The sequence below is a fragment of the Stegodyphus dumicola genome, chromosome X1 (genome assembly GCF_044657685.1).
Source record: "Stegodyphus dumicola isolate Sdum_Otavi_A_Nest chromosome X1, ASM4465768v1".
NCBI classification, from domain to species: domain Eukaryota; kingdom Metazoa; phylum Arthropoda; class Arachnida; order Araneae; family Eresidae; genus Stegodyphus; species Stegodyphus dumicola.
The window spans coordinates 15,179,939-15,196,966 of NC_140780.1; the positions used below are offsets into that span (position 1 = coordinate 15,179,939).

Below are 17,028 nucleotides of genomic sequence, written 5' to 3' on the forward strand. Positions count from 1 at the left end.
ACATTAAACTCTTATTAGCTCTGTATTTTTATCCTCTCTGAGCTTTTCTAAACTCTAGATACTGAATTAGTAGCCATGATTTTATAACTATAAAATTTAATTTTAAAATAAGATTATCCATTAAAAATACTACATCAAACTGCAATACATATCTGGCAGTTTAACCATAACTACACTTTTGAACTCTTATTTAGTTTGATTCTTGCATTATTTCATACACCTAAAACTGTACAGAAACTATGTCACTGTAACCATATCTGTACATCAGTTAGTAGTGTGCTTTCACTGGTTCTCATGGGCAGTATTCAAACTTGTTTTTTGTAAAATATAAAAGTTGTGTTGTGAAGATGATAAATGATTTAATTAGCTCAGTGAATTACTTACTTTCCAGTATAACAAGCTTGTGTTATGAAAGCAGAAACCAAAAACTTCGATTATCATTCTGCCTTCAGTATTTCTGCAGGAAGCAATGGGCTTCAAAGTTTATCCCACCTCAGCTTATACTTCATCTGGAGAATACTATTTTTAGACTTCCGTCAGGCCCAGTTCGGGATTCACTCAGGAATCTGGAAAGAGCAGGAACAGGAATTCCCTGCTGCATGCCAGAATAATAACAATAGTATCAAAAGTACCAAAGTAAAGCCATCTGTAATAAATTTAAATAATTTACAAAATAAAAATCCTACATTTATTTATAAAAATTTTATATTTCATATAGTTGTAGAACAAATATTTAATAACGGTCATTACTGAAAATGATATGAAATTTTTATTATCACAATTATGAAAGACATTTAAAGGCTCAAAGTCACTAAAACGTTTAATAGGTTTCTTTTTTAGTGAGTGCAAACATCTACAAATGTATTATTTTATTTCACATTTCTTTCAAATTTCAGCATAAAAAAATTTTCAACATCACAAGAGTAAAAATATATGAATACTTGAACACTAATAAACTTAAATATTCCTTATTTTATTTATAAACAGTACAAAATCAAATTCAATCAATTTTCATTTTATTTTTAGTTCATACATGGGATGAGAAAAATTATATCCTTCACACATAAAATTTCATAAGGCAATAGCAGTTAAAGTATAATTCTTTAACTATGTTAAACTTTTTACACTATGAAATACTTTATACTCAATAATGGGTAGTGCTTTACAGATATTAACCCTTTTGCCATAATCACTAATGCAGCATTTGCCTGCTGTATTTTTAATCAGTTTAAAATATTCCTCTAAAAATCTTCAAATTCATACTAAAAGATCAAAATGTTTATAATACAAAAATGGTGCTTATAACATATACCAAAAATGACAAGGCAACAATAATCATATATATTTATTCACAAAAATAACACATTTATCTTATAATACAGCAAAAGGCTATACAGAAAGAAACCTTACTAATTCATCAAAAATATAGAGAGTATTAATTTTTAAAAGATAAAAATTAAGAAAGATGACAAATAATTCATACTAGGAATTAATCAATCAAGCACACTAAATAAGAACATTTCAAAAATGCACATTAACTGTTGTAACAATATAATGCTTAAAAAGTTTTTTAATAAAACTAAAATTACTTCCTTACTTAAATATGCTTAAAATTAACAATGATGAATTAATAAGGCTTATACAACAGCACTGTTATAACTAGTTTAATTGCCCAACATATAACTGAACCCATGAAACAATTTCAAAGTATATCTCTGAAGCAAGCTGATTAGGTATGTAACATCAGCCAGCTTTCAAAGAGAAATTCATTTAACAATACTTTTACATTGTATTGGGCTTTTATCTTTATAAAATACTTTTATAAACAAAAAGAATAACATTTTTGCACTATCATTAGTTACTGTTTTCCCTGCTAAATCACAAGAAAGACCAAAATTTCAGTGTTAAAATGGCACATGCTTATATATATACTCTTCATAAAAATTGTTTACCAACATGGGGGGGGCATCATACAACTCAATTCTCTCTCAAACACATTAAAATTTTGAAAATGCTACAATTATATAGTTATTACAAGTATACATACATGCTAATTCACAGTGAAAAATGCTGTTATAAAAAATAAGTACCGAAGAGAATGATGCATAGTCAAAGAACAAAGAAACTAAAAGCCAATAAGAAAAATAATATAATATACTTTTACTGAATATATCACCAGTAATTTCAATTTCAAAACAAGTTTCACTGAAAGTTGAATTACGTTTGGCAGTTTTTATTTTACAAAACAGATTTAGGCATTTCAGTTAATACCACACACGTGCTATTCTGAACCAAATTAAGGAGTTTTATATATGAAACAAAAGCATACATTAGAACAAAATAAAACTAAATTCTAATAAATCTTTATCATGCAATGATTAAACAATTACCTGCAAGCAAAAGAGTTTTAAACCTGTTTTATACAATTAACACACAAATATCTAGTGCTACTTTAACACTACTAGTAATGCCATTACAAATAACATACTTCATTAAGAAATTTCTAAAATAAATTAAACAAAGATATTTTAATATTTATGGCATAATATACAAAGTAATCTATAGTTTTACACTATGTTTAGTGGATACATGTGCAGTTTTGTGCAGTACAAATCAGCAGCCAAAGAGAATGATGGATTCTGCACAGTGCATACAAAAGAAAAAAATTTTAAACATGCAATTGTTAAATTTATATGGAATATCTAAATCATCTTTAATGCCACATAGGAAAACCCCTAGCACTTCCCTTCATCCATCAATATAATTTAAAGGATATCAAACCACTGAAAATTAATTGTAAAGAAAAGAGAATAATCCTCAAAATTTCAGTTAGACATATATACAAGCATATAAATTTCAGAGGAAATGTGAATGGGCTATTTAAAAACTATTCTCCCATATATTATTTCAAAGATAAATTTACACTGGCATTATGTACAGTTTGAAACTGATATTGGAAGTTCAACAACTTTTGACTTTAGGACTTGCACTTTGCTTTCAAACAGCTCCAGGCCTTCTAAAATGGTGGACGTTAAAGAGAACCATACAGTCAGTTACACTTTCCACTGATTGGTCCAAACACTTTTATACAGAAGAATAACTGATAATCACAATATGAGGACTTAAAACGGATATATTACTACTTGTTCTCTACAGGCACTGACTGCTGAATAGTCTTCCTAGTAAGTTCTCCTTTACGCCACAAAACAATTTCCTTAAAATATAAAACAAAGATATAATAAAATCCTCACAAAAGTGCAAATTATTACAATGTAAATTTATTAATACATCAGCAATTTCAACTGAAAATTTTAAGACTGCAGCTTTAATCAGAAGAGATAAGCAGAATATGCTTAATTCAAAATTTCTTCAGAACTCTGAATGTATACATACACAATACAAAAGCAGTGAAAAAATACAGTAATAAACAACTTAAAGCTTAGAGTAGCTGCAGATAACAGGTATACAATAATTAAAACAAGGAAAATAAAATTTTAAAATATTTTAATACTCTTTCAGAGGAACATCTAATGAAAAAGCAAATAGTAATAATACACCAGAAATAAGAGAAAATATATAGATGGTTATTATTAAAGTTACCCTTTTAGATCTCTGTAGAGCCCATTTTCATATACCTATTTCATTGAAACTTGGTATATAAGTTACAGGGACCATGGAGAAAAGAAAACTGCAATAAAAAATAATAGTTTAAATTTCGTCCACCATGTAAGAAGGGGGTACACGAAGAAAAAAAAAAAATTGGAAACTTTTTTAATTACAGCATTTGTTCAATGTGCATTCCAGTTGCCTCAATCACATGTTCAGTGCAGTGAGAAGGGCTTTCAGATCAACTGCAGCAACATCTGTTATGTTTGCTTTCAATTCAGGAAAAGTCAATGTGCTTTTTCCATACACAATGATTCAAGCCAAGAGAATGAGGAAGCCAGGCAGTAGGAAAACTTCTCCAAATTACCCGTTCATCTTCGAAGTGGGCATGAGACAATGACTGCTTGCATGAAGACAGTAGTCCCTAAAGATTCTTGTTCTTGTAAGGTAGGAATGACTTGCTGCTGAAGAAGATTGCAGTAACTGGCACTTACGATGAAACATCTTTAAGGGTCTTGAGTGTTTGCCTCAAAGAAAAAGGGAACAAAATGAAATCAACAGTAAAACCACAGCAGACCATTTATACACATTAGGACTTGCGGTATCCCATATACAACAATTTTGAACATTAACTGCTCCAGCTAGGGTAAAATCTGACTTCTTCAACCACAAAATGTTCCACAGCCATGCACTGTTAACAATCATGCATTGGTGTACTGCATCTGTCTGGGTCTGCAGGATGCAGCTCTTGCAGAATTTGGATGGATACCACTTTACAATAGATCACTGTTGACAAGAGACAAGCCACACAACACCCCTCGAGCACTTGCTGAAGAATATTGGGAATCAGACACTTTTTCCACAGATTCATTTAAAGTCCATTTCTGTTCTCTTCCTTGCAACACACACAACTCCCCAGTCTTTTCAAATTTAGTAATAATCTTTTTCAAACCCTGCCTTAACACAGACCCTTTCACAAATCTTTCACGCACTAACACTATCACAGTGCAGTTGAAACATTACTGCCGTTTTGATAAAACTACTATTTAGCAGTAAAGTTTGATTTTCTTCTGGAAAGGGATGGTGAAGAATGATTTTATGACACTGACTATTGGCTTTTTTAAAATGCTTCAAACTTGTATTCCTTCATTACATGAAAAGTGTCATCCATTGGTGAAATTTGAAGTTTTATTGAAAATTCCTCTTTCCCATGGTCCATAAGCATATATATCAAATTTCAATGAAACAGGTCTACCAGAATCGGCTCCACGTAGGTCTAAATAGGGTAACTAATTATAATCATGCTGTACATAATAGCCCAGTATGTATTAAAAGTTCACATTAGACTCATATCCTCTTAAACTGAAATAAAAGAATCAATTTGATTCTAAAACCTTACATCTTTGATTGGGTGAAGACTGCAGTCTATTATTATATGTTTTTTTCTTTTTTTAAAATCAAATATATCTAGTTATTAAAAAATTTATATTTCTTCACAGACAAAAATAATCATAATTTGTTTAAACTCTAATTTCCCACTATTATACTTTAAGTTCATACGTGTGAAAACTCGATAATAAAATCTTAACATGATTCAGACAGCAGTGATTTCCAGGGCTAAATGAGTATTAGCATTATTGTACATAATCTATTTATTAGTCATCACATGATGAACCATTTTTATGCACAATTTTGGCATATTATTTTAACATTTTCATGCATTAGCTTTGAGGAAGTACAAATTTCCAGATTTGGGAAATGTGAGGATCTGTTCTCTGCTTTCCCAGAATTCTGTGTAATGTCCAACTTAACCCATTAGCCGCTGGTGTTGCGTTGACGCAATGGTCAAAATAAATACATATATAAATAAGACTATCTAAGATATTTTGTACCAGCAGATGATTTTGTGTAGGGAATATTATGAAGCTTGTTTCTGTAAAAATAAATGATTATATATAACAATCATTTTGTTTATAATAATTAATCTCATACTTTAACAAAATTTAAGCAAAACTTTCGACCCGGTATTTTTGCGGAAAATATTTAACGAAAGAATAGCCGTCTATATTTTTATTCAAGGTCACCGTTTATTAGAACATTACATCAATCAGATGTTTATATTTGTGTTGGGAAGGAAAGGAAAACAGGTATTGCACTGATGCAACATCAGCAGGAAATGGGTAAACTCCTTTTTTACTCATTCCTTTCGATGTTCTGATTCATGTTCTGGCTGCTTTAAAAATGCCTATAACGAGGTATCTTACATTAAAAGAAGCCCTTCAAAGAGTTTTTGATGAAGAAACATATAATGATAATGTTAATGACAAGAATGAAACTGATATTGTAGTTTTTCCCCCAGAAGTTGCAGAAGCTACTGATGAAGATGAAGCGAATAACAATGTTTTAAATAATGATAATGATATTTTACCCAATAATATTGCTGAAGAAGTTGAAATTCACGTAAGAAGTTCAGCCTTCTAAAAGCAGTGGTAGTCATAAGAAAATCTTTAAAAAGCAGAAAACTGAAAACTTGAAATGGATAAAAAGGGAACCGTCAGTTATGTCTCAGGAAGAAAATAAGAAAAGAGATAGAAGAGAAACTATAAAAGACAAAATACAAGGTAAAAGTACTGGAGAGATTTTCGATTTTCTTTTTGGTATAGACATTTATTCTCTTCTCGTAGAACGGACAAATATACATGCTCAGCAAAAAAAATCTCCCACAATTTATTGTATCTGAAGCCTACATGGAAAGATTTATCGGAATATTATTGCTTACGGGATATCATTCTTTACCTGAAGAAATGTTTTGGTCACTTGATAAGGACATTTCTGTTCCTATTATACGAGAATAAATATTATGTTTGCAGTACAGGAATATGAAGCAGAATTTGCATTTAGCTGACAATAGTCAAATTGACAATACTGATAAATTATACAAGGTGAGACCGTATCTAAACTTAATAAATATCACGATTTTCTACTACTGGAAACAAAAAGTGTCTTTTAGATTTCAGACGCGAGATTGCATTATTCCTTTTGCAAACTCCTATTGAAAGTGTAGAATTAGCCAGAAATAGATCAAACACAGGAAGACCTAGTAAATTCAGCATTCAAAAACCATTGCATGGAGATGGTAGATTTTTTATTGTAAAGTCCGATGATAACAAAAGACTTCGTTGTAAAGAGTGCCATAGTCAGACTGTTTAATAGATGCAAAGTATATAATGTAGCTTTACATCATTATTGTAGTGGAGCTTTTCAAGCTTGAATCTTTCAAATGAAATAATCTGTATTTGTCAAAGAAATATGATGTATATTTTAATATTAAGTTAATTACAAGTAAAGTGATTTATAGATTTATAAAATGTTATACAGCTAAAAAGTAATCCAGTGCTCCACTCAAAAGAAACATCGCACACGAGTATAATCCTAGTCACTAAACATCCGTAGCCTTATTCCGCTGACGTTGCACGAACGCAACACTCGCTTTTTCCACAGGTAAGAGCATTTTTTAAATTTTCAATGTAAATTTATGTTATAAATGCTTAATTTAATATTTGTTATTATTTTCATGAGAAAAGAATCATTCCATGTAGTTTTGGTGGTTAATGGGTTAATATACAACCTCTGCACAATTTATTTTTTATGCTAGGCCAGCATAACTTTTGCACTAATTACAGATAGCCATATATAATAAATTTCCAGCATACTATTATTGAAAATCTGAAACCCCACATGGCTCATCTGTTAAACCATACATCTTTTAACTTCTCTCACACAAGCACGGACACTTGAAAGATGAAAAATAGAGCTTTCATACACCGTGCCTTCAAACTCCCCCTCCCCTCATTTAAAATATAGGATATATTCTCCGAATCTTCAAAAGCAAGTTAAAAAACTCATGAAATCACATAGCCTGACATATGATTACACTCACACAGACATATATATATATATATATATATGTAGTGCAGATCACTTGCAGCCATCTTTCTATTATGAACTCTGAAAGCGAAAAGCACGACTGACACTGGAGCACACATGCTGCTTCTGTTAAAAAGAACTATGATGAATAATTACTTTTTCTTCTAAATGTTTTACTGTTATAATTGTTTGTCTTCATTTAAATGTTTTTTGTTAATTTCTTCATTATTATGCCCCCACAAATATTATCAGAAGTGGGATCTGGATCGGATTATGCGATTACAATTCCGAGTTAGAACTACAGTGAGGCTCAGCTACCAACTGCGATCAGAATGTATGCTGATTTACCTGAACTGAAATTGCGTTCTAAAATAGTTTGCAGCTCTGGTAAAGACTGTGAAATGATTAAATACTTGAAGTCAAGTCTCAAGATGTAAATTTTGGTGAAAAATATATCGGAGATAACTTGCTCGTACTCGTGCTTTGCTAACAAGTTTGGTTTGTAATCTACGTCATGTATTGGGTGTTACGAAATTACTCGCAGCGGTAAAACTTTGTGTAGTTTCTGTTTCTGGATTATGCCTCCTACGTGGAGAACCATTAAAAGAAGCGAGTGATTTTATTTGTTTTTTTAATTATGAATTTAATTGACATACTGGGAATGTCTTGAAAAGTGAGAAAGTGCATAAAATAATTACACAAAATATTTAATGATGTGGGAGAGAGAAATAATTGAAAAAAGATTGAGACAATTCAGTGGTTTCTCTTTAGCAGAGAACAGTAAAGGACTTAACGAAAAACAACAAAAAATCAAACAAGATTTTCAGGCTCATGAATTAATTTCCATTGGCAATATTTTATGTATTGATAATTCTGTCACACAAGATGACTTAGCAACCTGAATTGTTTCTTATCTGAATAATTTACAGCTGCTTAAAAATAATGTAATTTTAGAAGAAAGTGAAAATGAAACTGATTTAGAGGGTGAGGATAAAAATGAAACTGATGATAATGTTTGAGATGAAACAAAACTAAGAAACAATTCTGGTGCAACAGTGAGACAAGTTCCATTCCAATGTGCTAATATATATTCTTAGTACAACTGAGAACAAGTCGAATGTATTTCATAGTTGTAGTATAAATGTTAGTACTGAAGACGTGAAATCTTTTGTTGCTCAATTTGATGGCCAAAGCCATGAAAGTGTCAGTAGTTAGGTTGAAAGTTCAGAAGATGCAGCTTCCATTCATCAATTAAATGATTAACAGAAACAGATTTTTGCTAAACGCCTCAAGACAGGCAAGGCAAAAGTATTTGTTCTTAGTTAACCAAAGTTGAACTCATGGCAAGTGTTTAGGAATGCTATTCTTGATGAATTCCAGCCCAGCTGCAATTCGGCTGAACTGCACAAGTTATAATCGAAACAAAAAATGAAGAGCAATGAAACATTTGATCAGTTTTTTTCATATATGAAAAGAATTGCTAAAAATGGTCAAACTGAAGATGTTGCTTAATACGATATGTTATAGATGGTATACCAGGCTATGCTATGTGTTTAAAAATCTTGCCTGTATGGGTCACAAACAATAAAGAAATTTAAGCTTTATCAGCAGGTATGTGGTGATGAGGAAAAGGCACGAATGCCAAAAACAAAATCTGAAAGTAAACAAAAATTAGTCCAGAAATAAATCTGACACAAAAAATTTTAACCAAACAAAGCACAACATAACTGATAGATGAGAAAAAAATTCCAGAGAATCAATGTAATACAATCTGTTTCAACTCCGGTGAAAGCGGTCATATTTCCAAACATAACTCCAGTTCCAGTGTGTTCATAAAGATAAGGGCATCACTTGTTTTAAATATAAAGAATTTGGGGACCAAAGTTTCGCATGCTCAAAGATGAATTTGAAATCAGAAGTAGCAACTGTGAATATTGATGTAGTATCAAAGTTGACCAAAGAAATAAAAATTAATGATGTATGCCTAACAGTGTTAATTGACACAGGAAGTAAAACTACTCTGTTATGAAGATTAATTTTTGATAAATTAAATATCGAAGGGTTCATGCCCCCAACTCAATGCTGAGCGAGTTTGGTAAATGTCAAGTAAAACCACTAGATTTCTTCAATGCTTTGTGGCACCTAAAAATTTCCTTCTGTACACACAGAAAAATTTAATGAAAAAGGATTCATAGGTTACTCTGAACCTTCATTTAAAGTAGCTGAACACAAACTCGTCCATATATTTTAGCTATGTTTAGTTTTTTAGGCCCCTCATTTTTCAAAGAAAACTTCCAGATTTTTTTTTTCATTATAAAAGGAATTGTTTAAGAAGAAATTTCTATGTTATTATTCTTCCATTCGTGCTCTGAAAGTCATAGAAACACGCATGTCTTAAAAACAAATTGTACGAAAGTTTTAAACACTTTCTATCAGCACTTACAATCAACTTCTGTAACCCTTCATAAAGCTGGCTTCTTATAAGACTGCCTTTCTTGCATATTTCTTGACATGAAACCATGATTGGCTGTTACCTAACATATTTGCATACTTCCATCTACCTCTGCAGCGAATTGTATCCTCTTCTTCATTTCTGATTGGCTTCCAGAAATTAGCATTTTCCTCTCCGTGCTTAACTTTTGAAAGTGAGTGTATTTTTATTTAATTGGACTCTGTATTTACACAGAAATTATTACTTCTGTTAATATATTAGATATTATATATTTTTTATTGATTTAATTGGATATTCATTTACTTTTTGGACAAAAACCTGGGTTTTATTTACTTTTTGGATCTGAGGCGGTGAGTCATTTCCATAAAAATTAATACTAGCTGTACTTTAAACCAGATCAATTTGCAAGAGATTTCAGGAATGCTCTATTATCATTACATAGAAGAAGCCTATATTAGAAAAAAGTAAACTATACTGATAAGTCAAAACATTATGAACATGCTTGCATTTTCCAACGAATTCGTCTGGATGACGTGAAGGGCATGTGACTATGTGGGAATGTTATTTAACTGCTGTCGGAGAAGATAAGGAATCATTCTTGTACTTACTTTTGCGAGTTATAAGAAGGGCAGCTGATCTAAGCATGCTTGATAGAGGGCAGGTTGTAATGGCCCGAAGACTCGGAACGAGTATCTCCAAAACTGCACAACTGGTAGGTTGTTCATGATCCGCCATTGTTAGTATTTATGCAAAGTTGATGAATGGTGGTGAAAGCACCAGTAGACGCTAACGTGTCTATGCATCATCAAAGAAAAAGGATGTCAGAGATTGTCTTGCCTGGTACAGCAAAATCTCAGCAGTGGCTCAGCTGACAGTCTAAGACCAAGCAGGTCCAAATACAAGTGTTTTGGAATACACAGTTCAGTGGACAGTTAGATATGAGACAGTGCAGCAAATGTTTGACTCGTGTGCCTTTGTTGGCCAAGCATCATTTGTTAACTTTGCCTACAGTGAGCCCGGGAACATCAAGACTGGGATATGGATAAGTGGAAGACAGTTGCCTAGTCAAACGATTCATGATTTCTCCTTCATCACATCGATGGTCGTGTTGGTTCGCAGTTTTGCAGGTGAAGAGTTGCTCCCCCTGTACAGCATGTCATACACAGGCTGCTGCTGGTGGAATTATGCTTTCAGATGTTTTCATGGGTGGCTCTGGGACTCTTAGTTTTGGTAGAACAGACCATGAAAGCTGCAGACTATCTGATCATAACTGCATACGAGTTGCACCTTTACATGGCGTGTCGTCCCAACTGGAAATTGAACCCAACTGAATTTTTCTTGATGATATGGAGGACATGTGATTAAGTGGGAATGTTATTTAACTGCTGTCGTTCTTGCACTTACTTTTGTGAGTAATGGGAAGGGCTGCTGATCTAAGCGAGTTTGATAGAGCATGGATTGTAATGGCCAGAAAACTCAGAATGAGTATTGCTGAAACTGCATGACTGGTAGGTTGTTCACGATCTGCCATTGTAAGTATTTATGCAAAGTGGATAAATAATGATGAGACTAGTAATAAATGCCAAGGTGTTGTATGTCCATGTATCGTCAAAGAAAAAGGACATTGGAGACTGTCCTGCTTGGTACAGCAAAATCGATGCTAGACGGTTCAGATGACAGCCCAATACAGTGCAGGTCCAAATGCAAGTGTTTCTGAATACACAGTTCAATAGACACTATTGGATGTGGGGCTGCACAGCATACGTACCACTCGTGTGCTTCAGTTGCTCAAGCGTCATTGTCAACTATGGCCCAGGAGCATTGAGACTGGACCATGGAAAAGTGGTTGCCTGGTCGAATGAATCATGATTTCTCATTCGTCATGCCAACGGTTACGTCAGGGTACGCCGTCTTCCAGGGGAACAGTTGCTCACCCTGTACAGCATGTCATACACAGGCTAAGGGTGGCAGTATTATGCTTTGGGGGATGATCTAATCAGCAGCTCTGGGACCTTTATTGGTGATAGAACAGACCACAAAAGCTGTGGACTATCTGAAGATTATTGCAGATCACTTGCACCTTTACATGACGTCTCTCTTTCCAACTGGAACTTAAATCTTCCAGCAGGACAATGCCCCATGTTACAAGTCTCGAACTGTGTTGAAGTGGTTCAAGAAGCATAAGGATGAATTCCATTTAATGTCCTGGCCACCTAACTTGCCGGATCTTAACTCAATAAAGCACATTTGGGATGTCATGAAGCTGCAGATCAGAGCTGAAACACCACCATGTCGGAATATCTCGACTTTGCGTGACCGCTGTATAACGCGTTAACGAATAGGTGGTCATAATGTTTTGACTTTTCAGTATATTTAAAGGTGGCCATGAATCCCTGTTTCAACTATCATTTTACCTTGATTTATTGTTCTGACTTGCAGTTTGATCTTGGAACTGGAGTTTAGAGATAACCAGATTAGAACAATTAGATTTCCATTATTTTGTTGTTACTTAGAGTTACAAAATTAAGAAATTTATATGTAAAACATACATAAATGCATATATAATAAACATATATGCATAGATATACAAACACATCGATGAACTTTAGCGCAATATAGAAATGAAGTAAAATTAACTATAAGGCACTTACCTAAATTATCAGTTAAAATAAAATCATGCAGATTGATAAAAAAGGCTGACATATTTAAAAAAAAAAAAAACAGCTACACAACTGACTATAAAGAATGATAGTGTTTAAAAAAATAGCACTAGTGCTCTAAACAGCTCTACAAGGTCCAGTACTCGGTGAAGAATTTAGGGTGTAATTCTGAAACACTGATTTGCTTAGAAATCAAGGTCTCATATCTACAAAAAAAAAAAAAAAAAGCAGATATAAATGTTTCTGTCGGCCAAGAGAATTAGCTTGCAGCTTAAATTCGTTAACTGCTTATCAAAGTGTGCCCTTCACTGCACAACTTTTGTCATTGCATACTGACTTACTTTAGTACATATTCTAAAATAGACTTTGCTAGTGGAGTTTATGTCTGACACTGAATAATTTGGGTACAAAATTTATTTTTGGTTTTCCAAGGACTTCCTAGTTATATTTAGTGTTGCCGGTTATTCAGTTTTACTGTGTTGAATGCAGTGTTATTGTTGCTTAAAAGCTTTAATAACAGATTTTTGCTTCCACTGGACATTTAGATGTTCCAACTATAAAAAGTTGATGTATAGTTGATCATATAGATGTCCCAAGTATAAAAAAAACAAGTTCTTTGAAGATCAAACAAATAATAAAGTCCTTTACTTTTATGAATTTAAAATCAATTTACTCATATTCTAAAATTTTAAGCATACCTGCTGTTTAAAATATCTTCGATCCTCCTCATCTACAAGAACTAAGTTTAAATAATAACGAACAGAAAACTTTTTGTTAATATCTTTCATGGTTGGAGTTAAATCATATCCTGCAAGAAACACACGTATTGGGATGCTTTCACCTGCAATGCAAAATAAAATTATTATTCCAACAAACTTTAGAAATAACTTTTTTTTTTAACAGAACAGCTCTTGAAGAAAATAAATAGCTATTAGATTCAATATATTAAAATAAATAACATGCATGAAAAAACAAGCCACTTATTCAGTTCCTAAGTTACTGAAATTGATCACTTCAAGATGAATTTTTTTTATTATAATACCCTATTTATTTACCTGTTTCTATCCTATTTTTAGCTCATATACAAAGCATAATCAATTCAAAATGTATATGCATCAAAAGCACGCACAGAAATAAAACATTTAAGAAGTCCATTTCAAAACAGCCATTAGAAAGAATATATATAATAATTACTTTGCAAGTATAACAGTACATATCTTCAAACTCTTAACAAATACACTGCCCTCCAAAAGTTAAGAAAAAGCATGTTTTATGTGTCTAATTTGAGAATGAAGTAACATAAAACAGGAAATTTGCAGGACGTTCCTTAAACAGTTCTTTAATGAATGTGACATAGAATGCTTCTAAAGTTTAACACGAACATGAATTACAACATAAAATTTCACTCTTCACAGAGAAATCCACTCTTGGAGAAATAATATATCAGTTTTTTGAGGAAAAATGGGATGGTAACATTATAAAAATAATTCCTAATAAGGAATTTGTACACTCCTAGCTGCAGTACATTAGCGGCAGCGTCGTTTCATGCTGTCAATTAAGTTGTCAGTCAGTGAAATAAGAAGCAATGACCTGACACAGAGTAGTCCTTGTTCAAGCTCATCTAACAACCTTGGAGGAGGACTTAAAGCAGCAACCTGTCTCCCAAGATAGTCCTAAAAATGTTCTATCAGATTCAAGTCTTGGGATTGAGCTGGCCATTCCATCCGCTCCATATCATGACCCACAAGACATTCTTCAGCAACTCAAGCTCAGTGTGGCCGTGCATTGTTGTCTATCAGATGCATCTTTCCATAATGTGGGATTCGTTGTATCTGGCACATTGTTTCCTCCAGATCAGTTGATGACCCTAAATCACCCTCCAATGTGAACCTGGACTCGTCTGTTAATAGAACAGACACAAATTGTTGACTGGTCCAGGAGACGTGTTCTCTTGCCCAAGACAAGCACCTCTGTGTCCTCAGATCAAGGGGACACAAATAACTGGTTGTGTTGCATACAGAGCTGTATTGTGCAAGTGTCAGTGCACAGTAGTAGCTGAGGTTCCTGTTGCCTCTAAATGATCTGCCTTGAGCTGAGGCACAGTAATGTTACTCCTCCTCCGGGCTGAAAGAGCTAAATATCGGTTTGTCACAGGTGTTGTAACTCTAAATCTGCATGGAACATGTCTTCTAGACACAGAAGCCTCAGATTCAAATTGATTCCATAGTCGATGGACCACACTACGAGAGACATTGAGACGTCTAGCAGCATCCAGCTGCTGACATCCCGTTTACCATTTGATTGCCTGCCACCTCAACTAATCGGGCAAACGACGACTTCTCGACATCGTCCATGAAACTAATAACAAGAATCAACAGTATTCATTTGTATAAAATAAAAGTGTTAACTACTGTTTTTGAATATATTTTCATAAATTTTGTTACTGTCATGCATATGAACTGTGAATTTAAACATTACTGATATTTGAAATTGTGATCTTTGAAAAACATGCTGTTTAACCTTTGGAGGGCAGTGTTGGAATAAATTACTATACTCTTGGAATAAATTATTTATTTATTCATTTATTTTATGAAACAGCAATTAATGTATTAAAAATCTAATTTTTAAAGAATATATCTTTTCAAGAACTTTATACATCTTAATCATGAAAAATACCTTGAATGCAGAACTATTTTTATCTTTACACAAACTTTCCATAATTTCCATTTTCAATTTGAATTTTTCATTCATATCATTTTGTTTTCATACTTCTAAATTGCACTTTTTACATGTTTTTATATATTCTGATTTTGAAATTATATTTTTAATAGATTTTTATGTATCTAGATATGAAAGAGTTGGTAAACCAAATGACAGGTCATAGTGAAATCTCAGTACTATGTTCCTGACGCCCTTCATTCGCTTTCGCGTATAACTGTACATATTGTACAAAATTTCTTTACTACTGCTCTAATGCTTTTGCTAAGAAGGCTTTTCTGTCACCAAGCCATTCTCTCTTTGAAGAGAGGAATATCCAACATAAAAATATGTAAATCAAAATTATAATTTAAATTAGCAATCTCTTAATTTCCCCTCTCCATTCTAAAAATAGTAATAACTTATTCTGGACTGCATCATTTCTAGATCAATCCATCTCTTATGACTTGCACAGAGCTGATGACATAGCTAATTCAGAACTTGAACTCAAAATTTCAAGAACTGAAACTCTCTTAATAAGGAACTTAAACCGAAAGCTTCTCTTGGTGAGCTTCCATGTTAGACATTTGCATGCTTTTGCTCTCTTCCCATTAAGATCCTAGTTCGCTCACTTAGCATCTGCTGGCTATTGTCCATTGCTTTAAAAATATAATTTGTGTAGAACTGTAAGATGCATAGTGCACCTACATTGATGATGCGAAATGATAAAAAAGAGTGTCCTCAGAATTAAATTATGTGTGTAATTTATGGCTGCATCTATCTTCAAGTGTCATTTTTCTAAGTGTGCAGGAAAGCCTCTCCAAGTTATAACACATAGAGCCATCGTCGCTGCAGCTTTGTTCAAGTAATCCTATTATATATATATATGTCATGTTTTAATGCGTAGATGAAGGAATTTGGTACTTTTTAGCAGCTCGTGGCTCTAGATAAGGCTGAGCGGAAAGACATGATGACTCATTTAACACAACTGAGCTTGAAGTATCACAATCTTTATTTCTAAACATATCAAATCATCCTTTTGCAGACAAGATATTTTTTAATCATAATTGAATACAATAATTTCCACGGGTTTTAAAGTATTTAAAATACACGGGTTTTAAAGTATGACATCATTTTAGGTGAGTTAAGTATAGCAGCAAAGCATCTGGCAAGGAGGAAAGTTTAAGCGGAAGTGAAAAAGGAAGCTGCAATTCAAAGGAAGAAGGGAGGAAGTCAAAACGTTTCAGCTCGAGTTAAAAAGTTTCGGTTTACAATTATTTTGATTGGACAAGAGATATCTGCATTAAGTGTTATGTAACTTGGAAAGCTCTCGAATTTAGGAGAACAGATGAATTTAGGGGGAAGAGCATAAAATCTAGAATCATTAGTTTTGGCATCATCAACTATTCTTAAGGAAGCCATCGTATTTTGTTATATCTTACATGCTCCCCCTAAATTCATCTGCTCTGTAAGTACTGGTGTCTTCTACGCAATTAAATTATTACATACATATATTACATACGTCTAGGGAAGTTTAAAATGTCATAGTTTAAATGTTTTCCCAAGAACAAAACATTCACATTTGAGTGTTTATTTTAAACGTTTGTTTGAAAAGTACTTGTATTTATCTCGTCTGATATTTAACTGTATTTGTTACATGCATGTTTAAACACTTTTTTGTATTAT

At 32.9% G+C, this 17,028-nt stretch overlaps 1 protein-coding gene across 3 annotated transcripts in view; it reads right to left on the reverse strand.

Annotated features, from left to right (window-relative positions):
• Positions 1-854: 854 nt before the first annotated feature.
• Vps26 (vacuolar protein sorting 26) overlaps positions 855-17,028 on the reverse strand; it is a 66,570-nt gene continuing 50,396 nt past the window's right edge. For all 3 annotated transcript variants that reach the window (XM_035358071.2, XM_035358070.2, XM_085808437.1), the window contains exons 7-8: positions 13,344-13,486; positions 855-3,214 (exon numbers count right to left, since the gene is read on the reverse strand). In XM_035358071.2, coding sequence (XP_035213962.1) covers positions 3,140-3,214; positions 13,344-13,486 — 218 coding nt within the window. In that variant the 3' untranslated portion in view covers positions 855-3,139. The remainder of the gene's footprint in view (positions 3,215-13,343; positions 13,487-17,028) is intronic.